The 24,641-nt window shown below is 45.8% G+C and overlaps 1 protein-coding gene across 2 annotated transcripts in view; it reads left to right on the top strand.

The window, feature by feature from the left end:
- LOC138498731 (CD5 antigen-like) overlaps positions 1-24,641 on the top strand; it is a 437,221-nt gene that overhangs the window by 61,683 nt on the left and 350,897 nt on the right. For both annotated transcript variants that reach the window (XM_069622369.1, XM_069622368.1), the window contains exon 2: positions 21,563-21,636. In XM_069622369.1, coding sequence (XP_069478470.1) covers positions 21,573-21,636 — 64 coding nt within the window. In that variant the 5' untranslated portion in view covers positions 21,563-21,572. The remainder of the gene's footprint in view (positions 1-21,562; positions 21,637-24,641) is intronic.

Raw genomic sequence — 24,641 nt, 5'->3', positions numbered from 1 at the left:
TGGTTACAGTGTCTATAGGACCCTAGATTACATGGTCCACCATGATCGGGCAAGTTACACCCCTAAACATAAATCTCCATTTTAATTAGCAGCATGCAGAATAGACACCCCGGTGCCTAGTGTCCCAAGTTTCACCCGTCCTCCCTTCCATCAGTCAGTGTTTTAGGGCTATGTGTCAATTAGTTGGCTCGGTATGGCCTCGGAACTGTAGCCTCTTATCAGGAAAAGTTATGGCATCCTCGGGTTCTGGATGACATCAGGCGGTGGTACCTCTTTGCGCCTGGCTGGTCACGTGTTGGTTCACCGTAAATCTGCTTCAGTTTCTAGCCTTTTGTGCATTTAATTCTGTGTTAGCTTAGCCACCTGCATGGGCCTCTCATATCTTGACATTCACGGGCGAGCTGGTATGCTCTGTAGTTGGAGTCTTGTGAGCTCATGCTCTCCTCCCCTTGTCTGGTTGACCTTGATTTCCTAAGCGCGAGCCGCTCTTTGTTGAGTTTCGATTCCGCTCCTTCTTTTGTCTTTGGCTGGGTTTCGAAACTTGGCCTGTCAGGCCTCTGGCCGCCTGGGTACATTTCTGCTTTTACAAAATGGAGTCGCACTTGTATAATGTGCCTTATTGAGGTAGATACATGGTTGGCGCTTGCCGCTCTATCTTCTACTGAGCATTGCAGGCAGTATCGATTTCTTAGCATCTTGCGTTTCAAGCCTATTTACATACGTTCAAACACTTGAAATTGTCACCTCTAAATGATTGCGCAGCCCTGAGCAAATGGTAAATGTCCTATTCAAATTGAGTGTGTAACTGGACAACAGATACGGTGAAACAAAGATTCCAAAGCAAGTAGATTCTTCAGTCAAAATACGCTATTGAAACAGATTTTATGAAATGATGCAAAAACAAGACTGCCGACACGTGTTTCGACCCAAAACAACGGGTCCTTTTCAAGGCAAGACTGTGGTGTTAGTATGATTCATATGCATTCAAATACAGCAATATATTATGTGATCATGCCATAAAGATAAGAACATTTGAAATTTAAACAAAATTAACCAGCAGAGGAAGAAGAGGAGGCCAGGGTTAAAGAAGAGAAATGCAAACAGGAAAGAAAAAAGCCCATATGTACATTACATCATGTCATAGAGAAAAGCAACCATTTCAATGTGATACATATTCCAAGTAAATAAGGAGTAAATAAAAAACATTTGATTTATTACCATATATTGTCGAACCAAAAATCGCGGTCGAAGTGCCAATATGTGAATGTCCATATGATGAAAACAAAATAATATGTAAAAAAGAGAAAAAAAAAAAAAAAAAAACACCATAAGCCTGAATCCTAAATGAATAAACAACTGGTACATTTTTACAATTAGTTAATCCCATGTACACGCATAGTGCAAAGGTAACAAACTATTGTGCCAAGGATCAAAATGCTCATCCCTCATGCGCCTCATGGTGATAAAATGTATTGTTACATTGTCACCCGTGTGTTATATAAATGTTAGAATGAATAAATGTTTTACCGTATGTCATTCAAACTGCGTTGGAAAACCCAAGCCCTCCTGGGGGGCAGATATATGGGCCAATTCTAAAGTAGTTGATTCTCCTCAAGAATATAAGCGGCAAATAACTGAAAAATACATAAACAAAGAAGCCCAAGGCATGAGTTGCCTTGACAAGAGATCGACTTATGACTTGAATGGGTTGTCAAAAAAATCCAAATGCGTAAAAATAATGGACAGCAATACCTGAAGCAGTCTCTGTTACTGATACAGTGTGGTACATTCCCAGAACATGGGAGTTTGTTCAAACGTTGCAACTGCCAAGGAAAGACAATGCATCAAAACCCAATTCCGCAGATGGGTCAAATAACATGAATATTTGTGAAAATCGTTCTAACAGTGAGATACTCTGAAGGTACTGTCAAGCCCATACCTGTGAGTTCAGGGGCTGGTTCCCCACTGTGGCCAAAGTCCAAACGCTTCACGAAATCAGTGTTGTGCAGTTCATTCCTTCCATGTGTTTAGAGAAGAGAACCTAAAAATGTATCACATGACTCAGTCATGTGGTTAAATTTAGTGCATGGAATTGTGGTAATGGTAGTCCTTGTATTAAATAAGGCAAGCGCTTGCATTTTATATGTGCCCTAGACAATGTCTACATCCGTTAGCACAACTATTAAATATTAAATAAAAGTCTAATGCATAATAAGCTGTAATGGCAGTGTGCATGCAAATAGAAATAATAAAAATATTTTAATTGAAATTAAAAAAAGAAAAAAAAAATATCTTTGGGAAAAAATCAAAAATCTCTGGAATATTCAATGACAGCAGTGGACGGATGAGCAATTAGATACTGGCAGAGATTCCTGACGATCTGGGTTGTTTAAATTTGACTAAAAGTGAATACATAAAAACAAACAGGGAATAATGAAAATGCAGTTACTGCAAGTATAGGAAATGTGCACCAGCATTTATGTAAAACATTACAAAAATACATTTAGTTCCGTGTCCGTGTTGAGACCAAGACTGGTACAACGAAGTTTGGCGATGGTGCGTGCCTCAAGCTGGCGTAAAAGTAATTGACGTTCCCCGCCTCTTGGGTGGGAATGCGCTTGAATGAGCCCAATGAACTTAAGATCTTTTACTGAATCCATTTGATGATTCTGTTGCCAATGCAGGGCAAGGGGCAGCTCCGGATCTTGACTCTTCAGGTGTGCAAAATGTTCTCGAATGCGAACTCGCAGTTCTCTTATAGTAGAACCAACATATACTTTGCGGCATACGCATAAAATAGCATACACCACAAATTTCGATTTACAATTAATAAAATCAGAAATGTGAATTGACAAACCATGGTGGCAACTGAATGTATTTTGGATAAGAGCATATTGGCAAAAATTGCATAGACCACATTTGAAAAAACCAACAGGTTTAGGTGGAAGCCAAGTCAGAGGCTGTGCATGAGTAGGCTTTGGTTGTAAAAACGAAGGGAAGAGTATGTTGCGCAGTGTTTTATTACGAGTGAAGATGAGTTTGGGTGTAGCCGAGACATAAGGCAGAAGCTCTGGGTCAAGTCTCAACAAATGCCAATGTTTGCTTAACAGGCGATAAAGCATACAATGGTCTTCTGAATATTTCGTTATGAACTGTACATACTCCAGACTTGGTCTGGTAGATACATACGTTAACAGGGCGGTTGCTTCCGTCTTGTCTCGTAGCACCATTTCCTTATGTTTTAACATTGTCTTTCCTCTGTGTCCATTACATTTATCTTCGCAGTTACTAGTACTGGCATGCTTGCCTTCAATAGCCACTTTTGTTCATTCTCGGAGCTGCTCAGGCCCTCGTCTCATTTCCATTGGCCTTCCATTAAGGCTTTTGGGGTCTCTTCGTGGACCGTGTGTAGGTATTCCTCATTTCGTGTCAGCGACTGGTACGGCTTTCTGATAGGATACCATGCTGCCCAGGGTTGTGTGTCTGATAGGATACCATGCTGCCCAGGGTTGTGTGTCTGATAGGATACCGTGCTGCCCAGGGTTGTGTGTCTGATAGGATACTGTGCTGCCCAGGGTTGTGTGTCTGATAGGATACCATGCTGCCCAGGGTTGTGTGTCTGATAGGATACCGTGCTGCCCAGGGTTGTGTGTCTGATAGGATACCGTGCTGCCCAGGGTTGTGTGTCTGATAGGATACCGTGCTGCCCAGGGCTGTGTGTCTGATAGGATACCATGCTGCCCAGGGTTGTGTGTCTGATAGGATACCATGCTGCCCAGGGTTGTGTGTCTGATAGGATACCATGCTGCCCAGGGCTGTGTGTCTGATAGGATACCGTGCTGCCCAGGGTTGTGTGTCTGATAGGATACCGTGCTGCCCAGGGCTGTGTGTCTGATAGGATACCGTGCTGCTCAGGGTTGTGTGTCTGATAGGATACCGTGCTGCCCAGGATTGTGTGTCTGATAGGATACCGTGCTGCCCAGGGTTGTGTGTCTGATAGGATACCGTGCTGCCCAGGGTTGTGTGTCTGATAGGATACCGTGCTGCCCAGGGTTGTGTGTCTGATAGGATACCGTGCTGCCCAGGGTTGTGTGTCTGATAGGATACCGTGCTGCCCAGGGTTGTGTGTCTGATAGGATACCGTGCTGCCCAGGGTTGTGTGTCTGATAGGATACCGTGCTGCCCAGGGTTGTGTGTCTGATAGGATACCGTGCTGCCCAGGGTTGTGTGTCTGATAGGATACCGTGCTGCCCAGGGTTGTGTGTCTGATAGGATACCGTGCTGCCCAGGGTTGTGTGTCTGATAGGATACCGTGCTGCCCAGGGCTGTGTGTCTGATAGGATACCGTGCTGCCCAGGGTTGTGTGTCTGATAGGATTCCGTGCTGCCCAGGGTTGTGTGTCTGATAGGATACCGTGCTGCCCAGGGTTGTGTGTCTGATAGGATACCGTGCTGCCCAGGGTTGTGTGTCTGATAGGATACCATGCTGCCCAGGGTTGTGTGTCTGATAGGATACCATGCTGCCCAGGGTTGTGTGTCTGATAGGATACCATGCTGCCCAGGGCTGTGTGTCTGATAGGATACCGTGCTGCCCAGGGTTGTGTGTCTGATAGGATACCGTGCTGCCCAGGGTTGTGTGTCTGATAGGATACCGTGCTGCCCAGGGTTGTGTGTCTGATAGGATACCGTGCTGCCCAGGGTTGTGTGTCTGATAGGATACCGTGCTGCCCAGGGTTGTGTGTCTGATAGGATACCGTGCTGCCCAGGGTTGTGTGTCTGATAGGATACCATGCTGCCCAGGGTTGTGTGTCTGATAGGATACCATGCTGCCCAGGGTTGTCGAGTTATGGTCGCTTCAACAGGTACGGATCTTCTTATGTACACGGGGCAAAGTCCCAGTGCGGCTCTCTGTCAGTTCATTTGTTCCTCATACGACACGTACCTTGGTGAGTACCCTCTGGGCAGCTCGAAATGAGGGGCAGGGGTGCAGGTCATGTCTGGGACCTCCTTTACACTGGTAAATGTACCCCACAGATCACTGTGTGCCTGGGTTTGTGTGTTTGTGTGTGTGCTTGTGTTTATAGAATCTCTGCAAGGAATTTACAGTGAACAACCCTACATAGAGTTGGTCATTGTAAATCCTGTGTTGAGACTGCTGCTACTGATGTGTTGTGTTGGCATCCTCATGCATGTGATGGAAAGGTACCATTACTGGCATAGATAGTGTTCCTAACTGCGACAGTAATGGTCACTTTAATACATGTGTGAAGTACTGAAGTCTTCAGCCTTAATCCATGTCATTTAAAGAGACTATTACTGGCATAGATTTGTTGTGCGTATCTATGCCAGTAGTGGTCATTTCAAACCATATGTATGAGATTCAACATTGGCAGCTCATCCATAATGGGTGAGGGTGCGTCCACCGCCCTGAACCCTCCCCATCATGGAGGAGCCATGCTAGCCCAGGGGCCCTCCCTCAGTTGCCTGTTGCAGCTGAGGAAGCGCTCCTGGCCTGGCTTGAACTGTCAAGAGGAAAAGCGGTTTCCCTTTGACAGTTCGTATCCCAGGCATTTCTTACTGTGGCATTACATTTATTTACTGCCCATCTAATATAAACCAAACATGATATTTGTCATTACTTGGCGAGACTGGCATTTTGAGGTAGCCAGTCTAGCCCTTTCTTGCTGTGCATTATTATTTTTTTTACTGGCAATCTATGATAATACAAGCATGTTAAGTGCTACTAATGGACTAGACAGGTATTTTAAAGGCAGCCAATCGTCCCCTTTCTTACTAGGGCATAACACTTATTTACTGGGCCTCTATGATAAACCAAGCATGATATGTGTTATGACTTGTCTAGACTGGCATTCTGGTGCAGCCAGTCTAGCCATTTCTTGCTCTGGCATGGTATTTTATTCTGGGTATCTATGATAAAGTAATCATGATGAGTGTTTTTACGTGTCTAGACTGGGCTACATTGTGCTGTCAGTCTGGACATGTTTTCTCATTGTGGAATTGCCTTTTGAAAGGCACAGCAGTATGTTCTTATGTGCGGATACTGCCATGTATGTTTTGTTGTATTGACAGAAGGGGCCAGAACCCAATATTTTTTGTTATCGGGGGAGCAAACTCGTAATAGGGTTAAATAGTAGGGAACAGAGAAAAAGTACCAGGAACCTGGTACTAAGGAGTTGCTTACCCCTCACTACTCTAAATCAGAGCAAGGTTGGGTACCATCCTAGTCACACGTACATGTACTTATATACCTACAGTAATTCGTGTAGGAAGCACAAAAAACCGAGGGTAGAGAGAAGAGGCATACCTGAGAATAATTTTAATACAAAATTTATGACATTACACGAGGCATAATACAGATATAAAAAACAGATCAAAAGAGTGTAGAATTAGTGTAAAACAGAACGTATAAGGCAAGGCTTCAGAAATAACAGAAAGTCTTAAGAAGAACAGTGACAGGTGAGATGACTTAATCCAGCTTCATTTCCTTAATACAAAAATGTTGCAAAGTAGCAAGATTGAACATTTGCTGAGATATAAAGTGTCGACATGTTTCGGCCAATAATCATATGGGACATTTTCTCAGGTGTCCATATAGAATCTAGTTGTAGTGGCCATCATCAGGACAAGACATTTCTTCGAATACAGCCTTATAAGTGATTCGATATTGGTATCACGCGAATCTAAAAAAGTAGACATATATATAAAAACATTACTCACAATATATGGAAACATTTGTGTATATCTTACAGCTAAATGACAGTGACAGTGTAGCCTCTAATTTCGAAAATACCCTATATAGGCTGTTTGAGTAGCCCAACGTCATTTTGAAAGCACACTACAATTGTGTAACACACACCAAACACATTCGAATACATGAGGTGCAACATGCCCCAGAGGTTTTCCCGTGGGAGCATAACTTTGTGTGACATAGAAAAAACGGATCCAACTCTTACCAATAGCTACTGGATAGAGTGTGATTGGGACAGGAACCATCAATGGCTCTTGCACATGCAAAAATGTAGCCCAGTCTACTTGTTAAGTTGATCGTCGCGAGGATTCAAAATATACTCTGCATGAACGAAACATTAAAAATTATTTGTAGTATTAGTTTCATTTTATGTCATATTTAGTCTAAGTCTATTTATGATATAGTTTAAGTCAGTAGGGGATATTAGCAGTACCGAAACCACATATCTAGGCAGGTGGGCTTGTTTTCTTTCTAAACCAACCTGGGGAACAGCTGGTGCAAGAGTACTTTGGCGTAGTTACTTAGATCTTAGTCATCTACATCATGTCGGATAAGGAGACTAAGTCTATCATAGGCGAGAAAAACATCGTCTATCTTGGCAAAACAGAGTTATGTGTTTTGAACAAAAAAGGGGGGGGGGGACTTGGGCACTTATACGGAGGGACCGTCACAGTGCGTACCTTTATCATTCCAGCACAAAGTCCCGGGCGATTTTATAACGGGCTACGGGCGCGTTGGTATCAGCGTTGTGCAGCCGAGTCACACTTATACCACGTGAGTCTAAGGTGGTTAGACAGTTGGATAGCAGAAAGTCTGCAACAAATAAGAAGAAGAAAGCCAATGAACTTGGCAGCTCGGTACAAGATCGAGCACTCAACTATAGGCTCAGTGGGAGACAAACGCTTACCTTAATATCCTACAGATGCGTGCGCGTCCTCTCGTCAACACCGCTGTGTACCAAATGGTCAGAGCGGTGTTGCGGGAGGAGACTTTAATTACGTGTGGCAAACACGTGATGTTAGGTCAACCCCTTATTCTTAAAGGGACAGTGTGTGCATCAATCTCTTGTGTGGAACGGCAAAGGCTACTCTTATCTAAATATATAGATGTTCCGCGGACCCGGATGCAAAAGGTCGCCAACAGTGATTGACAAGGGATGCCAACGAGCAAAAGGGTGTCATGCAAGAGAGAAAATACAAATTCAAAAAAGTGATGTATGTACGTCTTGGGAGGGGGGGGGGGGAGCTGGTGGAGCCAAACATCCCACGCAGAGGTCTAAAGCATATTAGCGTCGCCCCCTCGCAGCGTGATCAAGTCACCAAGAGTCAAAATTCACATAAGGATACTCAGGTGTAGACAAGTAAAGAATCTCCAGATGGTTCATCACGTCACGTGATCAGGTTATTCCATTCCACCGAGGAATTAAGGCCCTGATTTACCGTATTTAGCGTGTAAATTAATCTTTGTTCAGCCCGACTCAGAGACAACTCTCTGTTACCTCCTCTCAATGAGGGAGATATTTTTTGAATCACAAACCATTTGAAGTCTGTGTACTGATGTTTAGCTGTGGTGAAATGAGAAACCATGGGTTTATTCTCGGTTTTGTTCTTTAGGCATGACCTGTGTTCACAAATTCTAAGGCGAACAGGGCGACTCGTTTTTCCTATATACAATAGGTTACACGGACATTTGATTCCGTATATAAGCCAATCTGAAGAACAGTTGGAAAAAGATCTCAGATTCCAGACTTTGCCGTTAAGGTCAATGGACTTACAATTGTCTGTTAGGTCACAGACTGAGCAATGTCCACATTTGAAGTGGCCGATTACAGGTGGAAGATTCCACAAAGTAGATTGTGATGAAACCGGGCGAGTGACGGGATAAGTATGGACCAAAAAATCTTTGACGTTTTTTTGGCGCTTGAAAGCAAACCTCGGTTGTCGGGGGCTAAAATCTTCCGTGATGAGGATGTGCCATTGTTGTTTGATCGCTTTTCGTAAAGTATTGCTAATAGGGCTAAAGGTGCTCACGCACGTGAGCCTGTCCTCTTTTATCGAGGGTTCATGTTGTAGGCATCTGGCTCTATTGGCATATTTAGCTCTTTTATATGCTCGATTAATGCATTTGTTGGGATAGCCCCTAGCGGACAGGCGCTGTTTCAAGTCTCTGCCTTCTCGAGCAAAATCTGCGAGATCAGTGCAGTTTCTCCTAAGTCTCAGGAATTGTCCAATCGGTAGATTCTCCCGTAAACTACGAGGGTGGAAGCTGTTGTACCTGAGAAGAGTGTTCTTGTCTGTGGGTTTTCGAAAGAGGCTCGTACTAAGGGTCCCTTCTTCCGTTTTTGAAATGAGAAGGTCCAAAAATGAAATGGTGGTGGCGTGAAATGTCATAGTGAATTTGATGTGTGGACTATGGTTATTGAGCCATTCTAGAAAAGCATGCAGTCGGGGAAGATCCCCTTGCCAGATCATGAAAACATCATCTATATAGCGGCACCATTTCAGAATGTCTTTATTGAAGGGATTAGATGGATGGTAGATGGAAGTGTTTTCAAAATGATCCATGAATAAATTGGCCAGATCTGGCGCGAAGGTTGCCCCCATACTTGTGCCATGGATTTGTTTATAGAAGGTCCCTTCGTACAGGAAAAAGTTTTCTGTCAGAGCGATTCTAATGCATTCCATAATTAATGGTGTGGGTACTTTTAGCAATGTATCAGTGCGTTGATTTAGGAAAAACTCCATTACAAATACGGTAAATCAGGGCCTTAATTCCTCGGTGGAATGGAATAACCTGATCACGTGACGTGATGAACCATCTGGAGATTCTTTACTTGTCTACACCTGAGTATCCTTATGTGAATTTTGACTCTTGGTGACTTGATCACGCTGCGAGGGGGCGACGCTAATATGCTTTAGACCTCTGCGTGGGATGTTTGGCTCCACCAGCTCCCCCCCCCCCCTCCCAAGACGTACATACATCACTTTTTTGAATTTGTATTTTCTCTCTTGCATGACACCCTTTTGCTCGTTGGCATCCCTTGTCAATCACTGTTGGCGACCTTTTGCATCCGGGTCCGCGGAACATCTATATATTTAGATAAGAGTAGCCTTTGCCGTTCCACACAAGAGATTGATGCACACACTGTCCCTTTAAGAATAAGGGGTTGACCTAACATCACGTGTTTGCCACACGTAATTAAAGTCTCCTCCCGCAACACCGCTCTGACCATTTGGTACACAGCGGTGTTGACGAGAGGACGCGCACGCATCTGTAGGATATTAAGGTAAGCGTTTGTCTCCCACTGAGCCTATAGTTGAGTGCTCGATCTTGTACCGAGCTGCCAAGTTCATTGGCTTTCTTCTTCTTATTTGTTGCAGACTTTCTGCTATCCAACTGTCTAACCACCTTAGACTCACGTGGTATAAGTGTGACTCGGCTGCACAACGCTGATACCAACGCGCCCGTAGCCCGTTATAAAATCGCCCGGGACTTTGTGCTGGAATGATAAAGGTACGCACTGTGACGGTCCCTCCGTATAAGTGCCCAAGTCCCCCCCCCCCTTTTTTTGTTCAAAACACATAACTCTGTTTTGCCAAGATAGACGATGTTTTTCTCGCCTATGATAGACTTAGTCTCCTTATCCGACATGATGTAGATGACTAAGATCTAAGTAACTACGCCAAAGTACTCTTGCACCAGCTGTTCCCCAGGTTGGTTTAGAAAGAAAACAAGCCCACCTGCCTAGATATGTGGTTTCGGTACTGCTAATATCCCCTACTGACTTAAACTATATCATAAATAGACTTAGACTAAATATGACATAAAATGAAACTAATACTACAAATAATTTTTAATGTTTCGTTCATGCAGAGTATATTTTGAATCCTCGCGACGATCAACTTAACAAGTAGACTGGGCTACATTTTTGCATGTGCAAGAGCCATTGATGGTTCCTGTCCCAATCACACTCTATCCAGTAGCTATTGGTAAGAGTTGGATCCGTTTTTTCTATGTCACACAAAGTTATGCTCCCACGGGAAAACCTCTGGGGCATGTTGCACCTCATGTATTCGAATGTGTTTGGTGTGTGTTACACAATTGTAGTGTGCTTTCAAAATGACGTTGGGCTACTCAAACAGCCTATATAGGGTATTTTCGAAATTAGAGGCTACACTGTCACTGTCATTTAGCTGTAAGATATACACAAATGTTTCCATATATTGTGAGTAATGTTTTTATATATATGTCTACTTTTTTAGATTCGCGTGATACCAATATCGAATCACTTATAAGGCTGTATTCGAAGAAATGTCTTGTCCTGATGATGGCCACTACAACTAGATTCTATATGGACACCTGAGAAAATGTCCCATATGATTATTGGCCGAAACATGTCGACACTTTATATCTCAGCAAATGTTCAATCTTGCTACTTTGCAACATTTTTGTATTAAGGAAATGAAGCTGGATTAAGTCATCTCACCTGTCACTGTTCTTCTTAAGACTTTCTGTTATTTCTGAAGCCTTGCCTTATACGTTCTGTTTTACACTAATTCTACACTCTTTTGATCTGTTTTTTATATCTGTATTATGCCTCGTGTAATGTCATAAATTTTGTATTAAAATTATTCTCAGGTATGCCTCTTCTCTCTACCCTCGGTTTTTTGTGCTTCCTACACGAATTACTGTAGGTATATAAGTACATGTACGTGTGACTAGGATGGTACCCAACCTTGCTCTGATTTAGAGTAGTGAGGGGTAAGCAACTCCTTAGTACCAGGTTCCTGGTACTTTTTCTCTGTTCCCTACTGCCATGTATGGACATGTTTAATTTAGTTTTATTACTGATATTATGTGCAAACCAATCATGAGTATGCTTTTAATTAGGAATACTGGCATGCATTGGTTCAGCCGGCATGGAAATATATGGGTACAGCCAGTGGGTGAAGACATCATGAAAATGCATTGAGAAATGCTTGCGTGTACTGTTGGTGACTTGCAAACTGTCATTTTTACACAGTTTTACATAGAAAGTGTGCTGTATAATTCACCATTTTAACCCAGTATTTTAAAAACAATCTTTCGGGGAGGGAATCTCCCCCAACGCCCTAGGTTGGTTCGGGCTCCCTCTCTACGCTTAGTCATGCTAGCCTTTTTGGTAGAAATATTTGAGCCACTCCAGTAAAAAAATTGACCAGCTGCCACTGGATTTAAAGTGACCAGTGACCATTGCTGGCATAGATAGGTTGTCTTATTTATGCCGGTAATGGTCACTTTAAGTCACATGCATGAAGGCTGAAGCGCATCTTGCATGTTATTTAAAGTGACCGTTGCTGGCATAGATAGGTTGTCTTATTTATGCCAGTAATGGTCACTTTAAGTCACATGCATGAAGGCTGAAGCGCATCTTGCATGTAATTTAAAGTGACCATTGCTGGCATAGATAGGTTGCGGCTGCACCCTTATGGAAACGATCTAAAGTGCTCCTATGTAGTGTACCGTGTGCTCCTATGTAGTGTGCCGTGTGTTCCTATGTATGTACTGTGTTCTCCTCTTTAGTGTTCTGTGTGCTCCTATGTAGTGTACCGTGTGCTCCTATGTAGTGTACCGTGTGCTTCTATGTAGTGTGCTGTGTGCTCCTATGTATGTACTGTGTGCTTCTATGTAGTGTGCCGTGTGCTCCTATGTATGTACTGTGTGCTCCTATGTGGTGTACCGTGTGCTCCTATGTAGTGTACCGTGTGCTTCTATGTAGTGTACCGTGTGCTCCTATGTAGTGTACTGTCTGCTCCTATGTAGTGTACCGTGTGCTCCTATGTAGTGTACTGTGTGCTCCTATGTAGTGTGCCATGTGCTCCTATGTAGTGTACTGTGTGCTCCTATGTAGTGTACTGTGTGCTCCTATGTAGTGTACCGTGTGCTCCTATGTGGTGTACTGTGTGCTCCTATGTAGTGTACCGTGTGCTTCTATGTAGTGTGCCGTGTGTTCCTATATAGTGTGCCGTGTGCTCCTATGTATGTACTGTGTGCTCCTCTTTAGTGTTCTGTGTGCTCCTCTGTAGTGTACCATGTGCTCGTATGTAGTGTACTGTGTGCTCCTCTGTAGTGTACCGTGTGCTCCTATGTAGTGTACTGTGTGCTCCTATGTAGTGTACCGTGTGCTCCTATGTAGTGTACTGTGTGCTCCTATGTAGTGTACCGTGTGCTCCTATGTAGTGTACCGTGTGCTTCTGTGTAGTGTACTGTGTGCTTCTATGTAGTGTACCGTGTGCTCCTATGTAGTGTACTGTGTGCTCCTCTGTAGTGTACCGTGTGCTTCTATGTAGTGTGCCGTGTGTTCCTATGTAGTGTGCCGTGTGCTCCTATGTAGTGTACTGTGTGCTCCTATGTAGTGTACCGTGTGCTTCTATGTAGTGTGCCGTGTGCTCCTATGTAGTGTACCGTGTGCTTCTATGTAGTGTGCCGTGTGCTCCTATGTAGTGTGCCGTGTGCTCCTATGTATGTACTGTGTGTTCCTATGTAGTGCACTGTGTGCTCCTATGTAGTGTACCGTGTGCTCCTATGTAGTGTACGTGTGCTTCTATGTAGTGTGCCATGTGCTCCTATGTAGTGTACTGTGTGCTCCTATGTAGTGTACTGTGTGCTCCTATGTAGTGTACCGTGTGCTCCTATGTAGTGTACTGTGTGCTTCTATGTAGTGTGCCGTGTGTTCCTATGTAGTGTGTCGTGTGTTCCTATGTATGTACTATGTGCTCCTCTTTAGTGTTCTGTGTGCTCCTATGTAGTGTACCGTGTGCTCCTCTGTAGAGTTCTGTGTGCTCCTATGTAGTGTACCGTGTGTTCCTCTGCCGTGCACCGTGTGCTCCTGTGTAGTGTTCTGTGTGCTCCTATATAGTGTACCATGTGCTCCTATGTAGTGTACTGTGTGCTCCTATGTAGTGTGCTGTGTGCTCCTATGTAGTGTACGGTGTGCTCCTATGTAGTGTACTGTGTGCTCCTCTGTAGTGTACCGTGTGCTTCTATGTAGTGTGCCGTGTGTTCCTATGTAGTGTGCCGTGTGCTCCTATGTAGTGTACTGTGTGCTCCTATGTAGTGTACCGTGTGCTTCTATGTAGTGTGCCGTGTGCTGCTATGTAGTGTACTGTGTGCTTCTATGTAGTGTGCCGTGTGCTCCTATGTAGTGTGCCGTGTGCTCCTATGTATGTACTGTGTGCTCCTATGAAGTGTACCGTGTGCTCCTATGTAGTGTACCATGTGCTTCTATGTAGTGTGCTGTGTGCTCCTATGTAGTGTACCGTGTGCTCCTATGTAGTGTACCGTGTGCTTCTATGTAGTGTGCCGTGTGCTCCTATGTAGTGTACTGTGTGCTCCTATGCAGTCTACCATGTGCTTCTATGTAGTGCGCCGTGTGCTCCTATGTAGTGTACCGTGTGCTCCTATGTAGTGTACCGTGTGCTTCTATGTAGTGTGCCGTGTGCTCCTATGTAGTGTACTGTGTGCTCCTATGTAGTCTACCATGTGCTTCTATGTAGTGCGCCGTGTGCTCCTATGTAGTGTGCCATGTGCTCCTCTGTAGTGTACCGTGTGCTCCTATGTAGTGTGCTGTGTGCTCCTCTGTAGTGTACCGTGTGCTTCTATGTAGTGTGCCGTGTGCTCCTATGTAGTGTACCGTGTGCTCCTCTGTAGTGTACCGTGTGCTCGTATGTAGTGTACTGTGTGCTCCTATGTAGTGTACCGTGTGCTCCTATGTAGTGTACCGTGTGTTCCTATGTAGTGTGCTGTGTGCTCCTATGTAGTGTGCCGTGTGCTCCTATGTAGTGTGCTGTGTGCTCCTATGTGGTGTACTGTGTGCTTCTATGTAGTGTGCCGTGTGCTCCTATGTAGTGTACCGTGTGCTTCTATGTAGTGTGCCGTGTGCTCCTATGTAGTGTACCGTGTGCTCCTCTGTAGTGTACCGTGTGCTTCTATGTAGTGTACTGTGTGCTCCTATGTAGTGTACCGTGTGCTTCTATGTAGTGTACCATGTGTTCCTATGTAGTGTGCCGTGTGCTCCTATGTAGTGTGCCATGTGCTCCTATGTAGTGTACCGTGTGCTTCTATGTAGTGTACCGTGTGCTCCTATGTAGTGTACTGTGTGCTCCTATGTAGTGTACCGTGTGCTCCTATGTAGCGTACCGTGTGCTCCTATGTAGTGTACCGTGTGCTCCTATGTAGTGTACCGTGTGCTTCTATGTAGTGTGCCGTGTGTTCCTATGTAGTGTGCCATGTGTTCCTATGTATGTACTGTGTGCTCCTCTTTAGTGTGCTGTGTGCTCCTATGTAGTGTACCGTGTGCTCCTATGTAGTGTACTGTGTGCTCCTCTGTAGTGTACTGTGTGCTCCTATGTAGTGTACCGTGTGCTCCTATGTAGTGTACCGTGTGCTCCTATGTAGTGTGCTGTGTGCTCCTATGTAGTGTACTGTGTGTTCCTATGTAGTGCACTGTGTGCTCCTATGTAGTGTACCGTGTGCTCCTATGTAGTGTACCGTGTGCTCCTATGTAGTGTACCGTGTGCTTCTATGTAGTGTGCCATGTACTCCTATGTAGTGTACTGTGTGCTCCTATGTAGTGTACTGTGTGCTCCTATGTAGTGTACCGTGTGCTCCTATGTAGTGTACTGTGTGCTTCTATGTAGTGTGCCGTGTGTTCCTATGTAGTGTGCCGTGTGTTCCTATGTATGTACTATGTGCTCCTCTTTAGTGTTCTGTGTGCTCCTATGTAGTGTACCGTGTGCTCCTCTGTAGAGTTCTGTGTGCTCCTATGTAGTGTACCGTGTGTTCCTCTGTCGTGCACCGTGTGCTCCTGTGTAGTGTTCTGTGTGCTCCTATATAGTGTACCATGTGCTCCTATGTAGTGTACTGTGTGCTCCTATGTAGTGTGCTGTGTGCTCCTATGTAGTGTACTGTGTACTCCTATGTAGTGTACTGTGTACTCCTCTGTAGTGTACCGTGTGCTTCTATGTAGTGTGCCGTGTGTTCCTATGTAGTGTGCCGTGTGCTCCTATGTAGTGTACTGTGTGCTCCTATGTAGTGTACCGTGTGCTTCTATGTAGTGTGCCGTGTGCTCCTATGTAGTGTACCGTGTGCTTCTATGTAGTGTGCCGTGTGCTCCTATGTAGTGTGCCGTGTGCTCCTATGTATGTACTGTGTGCTCCTATGTAGTGTACCGTGTGCTCCTATGTAGTGTACCATGTGCTTCTATGTAGTGTACTGTGTGCTCCTATGTAGTGTACCGTGTGCTCCTATGTAGTGTACCGTGTGCTTCTATGTAGTGTGCCGTGTGCTCCTATGTAGTGTACTGTGTGCTCCTATGTAGTGTACCGTGTGCTTCTATGTAGTGCGCCGTGTGCTCCTATGTAGTGTACCATGTGCTCCTCTGTAGTGTACCGTGTGCTCCTATGTAGTGTGCTGTGTGCTCCTCTGTAGTGTACCGTGTGCTCCTATGTAGTGTGCTGTGTGCTCCTCTGTAGTGTACCGTGTGCTTCTATGTAGTGTGCCGTGTGCTCCTATGTAGTGTACGGTGTGCTCCTCTGTAGTGTACCGTGTGCTTCTATGTAGTGTACTGTGTGCTCCTATGTAGTGTACCGTGTGCTCCTATTTAGTGTACCGTGTGTTCCTATGTAGTGTGCTGTGTGCTCCTATGTAGTGTGCCGTGTGCTCCTATGTAGTGTGCTGTGTGCTCCTATGTAGTGTACCGTGTGCTTCTATGTAGTGTGCCGTGTGCTCCTATGTAGTGTACCGTGTGCTTCTATGTAGTGTGCCGTGTGCTCCTATGTAGTGTACCGTGTGCTCCTCTGTAGTGTACCGTGTGCTTCTATGTAGTGTACTGTGTGCTCCTATGTAGTGTACCGTGTGCGTCTATGTAGTGTACCGTGTGTTCCTATGTAGTGTGCCGTGTGCTCCTATGTAGTGTGCCGTGTGCTCCTATGTAGTGTACCGTGTGCTTCTATGTAGTGTACCGTGTGCTCCTATGTAGTGTACTGTGTGCTCCTATGTAGTGTACCGTGTGCTCCTATGTAGCGTACCGTGTGCTCCTATGTAGTGTACCGTGTGCTTCTATGTAGTGCGCCGTGTGCTCCTATGTAGTGTACCATGTGCTCCTCTGTAGTGTACCGTGTGCTCCTATGTAGTGTGCTGTGTGCTCCTCTGTAGTGTACCGTGTGCTCCTATGTAGTGTGCTGTGTGCTCCTCTGTAGTGTACCGTGTGCTTCTATGTAGTGTGCCGTGTGCTCCTATGTAGTGTACGGTGTGCTCCTCTGTAGTGTACCGTGTGCTTCTATGTAGTGTACTGTGTGCTCCTATGTAGTGTACCGTGTGCTCCTATTTAGTGTACCGTGTGTTCCTATGTAGTGTGCTGTGTGCTCCTATGTAGTGTGCCGTGTGCTCCTATGTAGTGTGCTGTGTGCTCCTATGTAGTGTACCGTGTGCTTCTATGTAGTGTGCCGTGTGCTCCTATGTAGTGTACCGTGTGCTTCTATGTAGTGTGCCGTGTGCTCCTATGTAGTGTACCGTGTGCTCCTCTGTAGTGTACCGTGTGCTTCTATGTAGTGTACTGTGTGCTCCTATGTAGTGTACCGTGTGCGTCTATGTAGTGTACCGTGTGTTCCTATGTAGTGTGCCGTGTGCTCCTATGTAGTGTGCCGTGTGCTCCTATGTAGTGTACCGTGTGCTTCTATGTAGTGTACCGTGTGCTCCTATGTAGTGTACTGTGTGCTCCTATGTAGTGTACCGTGTGCTCCTATGTAGCGTACCGTGTGCTCCTATGTAGTGTACCGTGTGCTCCTATGTAGTGTACCGTGTGCTTCTATGTAGTGTGCCGTGTGTTCCTATGTAGTGTGCCGTGTGTTCCTAAGTATGTACTGTGTGCTCCTCTTTAGTGTTCTGTGTGCTCCTATGTAGTGTACCGTGTGCTCCTCTGTAGAGTTCTGTGTGCTCCTATGTAGTGTACCGTGTGTTCCTCTGTCGTGCACCGTGTGCTCCTGTGTAGTGCTCTGTGTGCTCCTATGTAGTGTACTGTGTGCTTCTATGTAGTGTACCATGTGTTCCTATGTATTGTGCCGTGTGTTCCTATGTATGTACTGTGTGCTCCTCTTTAGTGTTCTGTGTGCTCCTATGTAGTGTACCGTGTGCTCCTCTGTAGAGTTCTGTGTGCTCCTATGTAGTGTACCGTGTGCTCCTATGTAGTGTACCGTGTGCTCCTATGTATGTACTGTGTGCTCCTCTTTAGTGTTCTGTGTGCTCCTATGTAGTGTACCGTGTGCTCCTCTGTAGAGTTCTGTGTGCTCCTATGTAGTGTACCGTGTGCTCCTCTGTAGAGTTCTGTGTGCTCCTATGTAGTGTACTGTGTGCTCCTATGTAGTGTGCCGTGTGCTCCTATGTAGTGTACTGTGTGCTCCTATGTAGTGTACCGTGTGCTTCTATGTAGTGTGCCGTGTGCTCCTATGTAGTGTACTGTGTGCTCCTATGTAGTGTCCTTTGTGCTCCTATGTAGTGTACCGTGTGCTCCTCTGTAGAGTTCTGTGTGCTCCTATGTAGTGTACCGTGTGTTCCTCTGTCGTGCACCGTGTGCTCCTGTGTAGTGTACTGTGTGCTCCTATGTAGTGTACCGTGTGCTCCTATGTAGTGTACCGTGTGCTCCTATGTAGTGTACCGTGTGCTTCTATGTAGTGTGCCATGTGCTCCTATGTAGTGTACTGTGTGCTCCTATGTAGTGTATTGTGTGCTCCTATGTAGTGTACCGTGTGCTTCTATGTAGTATGCCGTGTGTTCCTATATAGTGTGTCGTGTGTTCCTATGTGTGTACTGTTTGCTCCTCTTTAGTGTTCTGTGTGCTCCTATGTAGTGTACCGTGTGCTTCTATGTAGTATGCCGTGTGTTCCTATATAGTGTGTCGTGTGTTCCTATGTGTGTACTGTTTGCTCCTCTTTAGTGTTCTGTGTGCTCCTATGTAGTGTACCGTGTGCTCCTCTGTAGAGTTCTGTGTGCTCCTATGTAGTGTACCGTGTGCTCCTATGTAGTGTACTGTGTGCTCCTCTGTAGAGTTCTGTGTGCTCCTATGTAGTGTACCGTGTGTTCCTCTGTCGTGCACCGTGTGCTCCTGTGTAGTGTTCTGTGTGCTCCTATGTAGTGTACTGTGTGCTCCTCTTTAGTGTTCTGTGTGCTCCTATGTAGTGTACCATGTGCTCCTCTGTAGAGTTCTGTGTGCTCCTATGTATGTACCGTGTGCTCCTCTGTCGTGCACCGTGTGCTCCTGTGTAGTGTTCTGTGTGCTCCTATGTAGTGTACCATGTGCTCCTCTGTAGAGTTCTGTGTGCTCCTATGTATGTACCGTGTGCTCCTCTGTCGTGCACCGTGTGCTCCTGTGTAGTGTTCTGTGTGCTCCTATGTAGTGTACCGTGTGCTCCTATGTAGTGTACTGTGTGCTCCTCTGTAGAGTTCTGTGTGCTCCTATGTAGTGTACCGTGTGTTCCTCTGTCGTGCACCGTGTGCTCCTGTGTAGTGTTCTGTGTGCTCCTATGTAGTGTACTGTGTGCTCCTCTTTAGTGTTCTGTGTGCTCCTATGTAGTGTACCATGTGCTCCTCTGTAGAGTTCTGTGTGCTCCTATGTATGTACCGTGTGCTCCTCTGTCGTGCACCCTGTGCTCCTGTGTAGTGTTCTGTGTGCTCCTATGTAGTGTACCATGTGCTCCTCTGTAGAGTTCTGTGTGCTCCTATGTATGTACCGTGTGCTCCTCTGTCGTGCACCGTGTGCTCCTGTGTAGTGTTCTGTGTGCTCCTATGTAGTGTACCATGTGCTCCTATGTAGTGTCCTCTTGGTGACATGGCATTTACCTGATTTTTTCATGTGTTACCCTAGAGAACCAATGGTACATTGTATCCTTTTTTACCTACTTTGTTTCACAAATGGCGTTCCAAAATGCATCATTTCAGCACATTATTTTACAAACATTTCTCGATGGGAACAAAAAGCCCATCTTAATATGTGGGGGCTCATTGCTGCGCTTGGTCACTTGAGCTAATTTGAGGAACAATTTAAAATCCTACACTGAACACATTCACCACACCATAAGACCTTGCTTACCCCTTCATGAGTTATTCACCGCCCCCGCCCCCCGGCACCAAAAGCTGCCCCCGCCACTGATGAGGATGCGTACAATTTCATGAGACTAACTACCTTTTAGAGAATTACGCTGGTAAGTTAGTAGTACCCATCCAGTGTGACCTGACCACTAAAACAGAGCGCTGGATGGCAATGCTGTAGACCCGTCTCTTTCAATATCGGTGTCAGAATTCTCTGCCTTATAATGGCATACGCCAGGTAGGATCTGAACATCTCAACGTGCCACAGGGCAGCATCTGAATGTCTCAACGTGCCGCCAGGCAGGATCTGAACATCTCAACGTGCCACAGGGCAGCATCTGAACGTCTCAACGTGCCGCCGGGCAGGATCTGAACATCTCAACGTGCCGCAGGGCAGCATCTGAACGTCTCAACGTGCCGCCGGGCAGGATCTGAACATCTCAACGTGCCACAGGGCAGCATCTGAACGTCTCAACGTGCCACCGGGCAGGATCTGAACATCTCAACGTGCCACAGGGCAGCATCTGAACGTCTCAACGTGCCGCCGGGCAGGATCTGAACATCTCAACGTGCCACAGGGCAGCCTCTGAACATCTCAATGTGCCTCCGGGCAGCATCTGAACGTCTCAACGTGCCACCGGGCAGCATCTGAACATCTCAACGTGCTACAGGGCAGCATATGAACGTCTCAATGTGCCACCGGGCAGCATCTGAACATCTCCACGTGCCACAGGGCAGCATCTGAACGTCTCAACGTGCCGCCGGGCAGCATCTGAACATCTCAACGTGCTACAGGGCAGCATCTGAATGTCTCAATGTGCCGCCGGGCAGCATCTGAACGTCTCAATGTGCCGCCGGGCAGGATCTGAATGTCTCAACGTGCTGCTGGGCAGGATCTGACCATCTCAACGTGCCGCCGAGCTGCATCTGAATGTCTCAATATACCGCCGGGCAGGATCGGAATGTTTCAACGTGCCGGAGGAAATGTTCAAACCAAGAAAGAGAATGAGGGCATCACCTTGAGAGGCAGAGTTAAGAACAGAGGATATTATCTTGGTAGTAAGGAAGAGCAAGGTGAAAATGCTTGTCTCCATACCTTCAACCACTCCACTGACCAGGACGTGCTGCAAACATCCTGAGCGGTCCCTAGGCATAACCCAGGACGTCTAAGAGTCAGACCATTGCAGGACCCCAGACAAAACTGACATGCAAATAGAAAACCAGCAAACATGCCTTTGCCTTCCACGTTCAGCCTCCTGGACCACCGCCCGGTCACAATCAGGACAGCTCCAATGCTCCTGCAGTTCACAAAGGAACTCAAGACACAGCCCTTCAGAGAGTACGCTCAGTGCCTGATAATCCTAGTAGCTTGCATATCCCTGTAGCATGGGATATCCAAGTTACTGTAACCTGCAACCAGAGACATTGCTAGGCGTGGGCTGAGGGGGCTATAGCCCCAGACCTTTTCCAGACTTAGCAACACCCCTGCCTGCAACCATCCCTTCCACCACCCCCTGTTAGAGCACCCCATTGCTTAGTAGCTGAGTTTCTGCTGATTTATTTGAGAGTTTGGACCCTCTGAGATCAGCCAGCTCCAGGCTCTGGGGCATAAGGCAATGTGAAAGCTTCAGAAACTTTGACATCAATAATATCTTCTTTTGTTTTCTTCCAGAATCCTGGACATGTTGGTGAGCGCCATTATCCTGCTTCACATCCACACTGTTTATGCTGGATGTCCTGACTGCGGTAGGTGTGGACTAACTGACTGCTGTTATTATATTGAGTACAATGTGTTTTCTAATGAAACTCTTACTTTAAAAAGGTGACTGAGGATAACAGCGATTCAACAAATGAGATGAGCCCACATCATATTGTGGCAAGTGGAACGCACTCGTCATTTAGTAGAAATGGACATTCGTACCATCAACATAACCCGAACCCTAACCGTAATCCATTACCTAAACCTAGACCTATCCCCCACCCCTCATCCCAGAGCCTAACTCCTTCTCTATCCTTATAATTCCTCTAACCCTGACGTTGACCCCTACCTACCCTAACTCTAGGTTTACCTTAAGTAGAACACAACCTACCAGCCCTAACACTAGCCCTGCTCCATGACTACCACACACATTTACTCCATCCTAAATCTGATTCTAACCCTATCCCTAATACCAATCCTAATGCTGAGCCTTAACCTTAACCTGAAACTAGTATTCCATGAACTCATCTTGCTACGCTAACGCTAATCACAAGGATAAACTAGCAGCCCCACATCCACATCTAAGCGTCAACCTGAATGCTTGTTCCATGTCCTAAGTAGGGTTAGAAGAAGGATGCATATGAAACAATGAAAACAGCACCCTCAGTTAGACAAAAGATGATTGCCGGTCTATAGAAAACCAGGACAAATAATTATAAATATAATCCTGCACAGGCACACACTAGCAAGGTGAAAAGGCTAATCTGCATACCACAAAGGCCAAAACAAGGCAGCATGAAGGCTAAACTCCATCCTGCACAGGTATAAAAAAGGCAGAATGGAGAGAGTCTACCCCAAACATTCCCTGGTGCTCGGGCGAGTATGTACAGAACCCCTGCCCTCCCCACCTTACCTATGATGGTGATGATGATGGCGAACACTGACGGGGAAGCCGCAGCGGGAAGCAGCGGAGTAAAGCCACCACACAGCAGCAGTTTGCACTTTGTCACAGCAGACAGCCAGCAGCCTAACACCGGCCTGCGATAAAGGGGCATGGCAAAGTCTCCAGAGATCGTCACGCTATTCAGAAAAGGAGGCCGCGCTAATGAGGCTCCCAGCAGCTTACCAGAGGCATTAAGATTGAAAGATCCATCGGAAGGCTCTCTAAAACAGGGACTCCAGTTCCTCAGAAACTCTTTCACTTTCCTTGTCAGAAATGCTTTCAGAAAAGGGGGTGGTGTTTAAAGGCCTCTTTTGTAGCCTCCCTACACACTCCCCCTGCCAGACCCCTTTTAGCCAGGTAAGTGATTGGACAGGGTGAATATTCAATCATCGGAGGGTGTGGGGTATTTAAGAAGGTGCATGTGGCTTGTGTGGGGTGGGTTAGTTGGGTGAGGACAGGCAGTGGAGAAGGACGTCCAAGAGACCAGAGACGGCAAAAGCAAAAAACAGTGCAGAAGCTTCTGGTAAGAGGGGGTCTGCAGAGTGTTTGTGTGGGAGAGAAAAGGGCGGGAGTAGGAGAGTAAGAGTAGGAGTAGTGAAGGGTAACAGAGGTAGTGGCAGAGTTAGTAGCAGTAATTGGGAGTAAAGGCAGAAGGTGACAGGAGTAGTAAAAGAAGGACAGAACTGGTAGAGTGGTAGTTAATAGAGGGGTGAGCAGGGCACTGTATCCCTTGAGGAGGACAGTGGTACTAGAGAGGTGGTAGTAGCAGCAGAGTAAGGAGAGTAGGAGAGGTAGAGCGGGAGGTCCAGAAGGAGGTGGTGGAGTATAGTGAGAGGGAGGAGGGGGGATGGAGGTATAGAACAATTATGGATACAAGCAATAATAGGAATGAGAATGAGAAAGGAAGTAGGATCGAAGGGTGGAGGTAGGAAGGCAGAGGGAGAGTTTGGAGGACAGTGACGTGGTGGGAGGAGAGCAGCATAAGGGACCAGTATAGCCAAGGGTCAGGAGTGAGAGGGTCTGAAAGAAGTGAGAGTGAGGCTGGGCGAGAGAAGGCACTGTCCCTGTTTCCTGAGACTACTAAGCGGGAAATCTAGAAGTTCCCTAGGGAGCCAGGAAGCCACCGTCTTTGGGTAAACACCTGATGTGTAGAGAAGTGAAAAACAGATAGGTGTTACCGATCGCTGACCTACTAGCAGCCGGGTAGTGACGCCTCCGGTTAGGAGTCGGGAAGACGAGAGAGGAAATGGTCGGCCCTAGCGCCAAAGGAGCCGGAAAGCCCAATGAACTAGAGATCACAAGCCATTCTGATTATTATTATTTTTAATATTACATTTTTATTGGGTTTTCCCAGCAGAATTGTCCTAAACAAAACAACTTATAATGAGAATGCACACCAAAGCGACAGCATGAAAAGCTTAAAGAAACAATACAGTCTGTTATGGATTTCAAAGGCACGGTACACTCCAGACCAGGACTTTTTCTACTGGCCGGGCATGCAGCGCACAATTAAAACACTTATTTTTGATTTATTACAAATTCAGTTTGAGAAGGCACCCAACACATCTCACGCCCACCTGTACAAACACCCCGGGTCACAATGGACCATGAACCAGACTGGTGTGTAATGCTACAATATTTATTTATTCTTAAATTCCAATGAAAATCACGCAAATTTAATATAGGGCAGCAATCACCAGTGTGGTGATAATTACACTGTAAAATGATAGAACGCACTTAGTTTGACCTTTTGACATCAGATATACAATGCACAATTGAATAAAGGCAAGATTACATTTTGGGAGGTGTTTTCTGATAGCACCACAGTTATTATTTCCCCCTGCAATGCTCCCTCAAACCCCTGTTAACTGAATTTAGTGTGGGTAGAAAGGAGTAGCAAGAAGTCAGGTATACTAGGCAACAAATAGAATGCAAATCCAACTTTCCCCCTATGAATGGGAGGCAACACTACAAAGAAGCTATCTTCCTAGCTAAAAAAGACACCTACAATAAACAAATCATACAAGCTGAATCTAACACCAAAGAGCTGTTCAAGATTCTCAAAGAACTTGAGTCTCCTATCAGCCCCCAATTGACAAATGCATCATA

This window comes from Ambystoma mexicanum, chromosome 5q, assembly GCF_040938575.1.
Source record: "Ambystoma mexicanum isolate Mex_15411 chromosome 5q, UKY_AmexF1_1, whole genome shotgun sequence".
NCBI lineage: Eukaryota > Metazoa > Chordata > Amphibia > Caudata > Ambystomatidae > Ambystoma > Ambystoma mexicanum.
The sequence above is the reverse complement of the archived record's forward strand: the minus strand, read 5'-3'. Positions and strand labels throughout refer to the sequence as shown.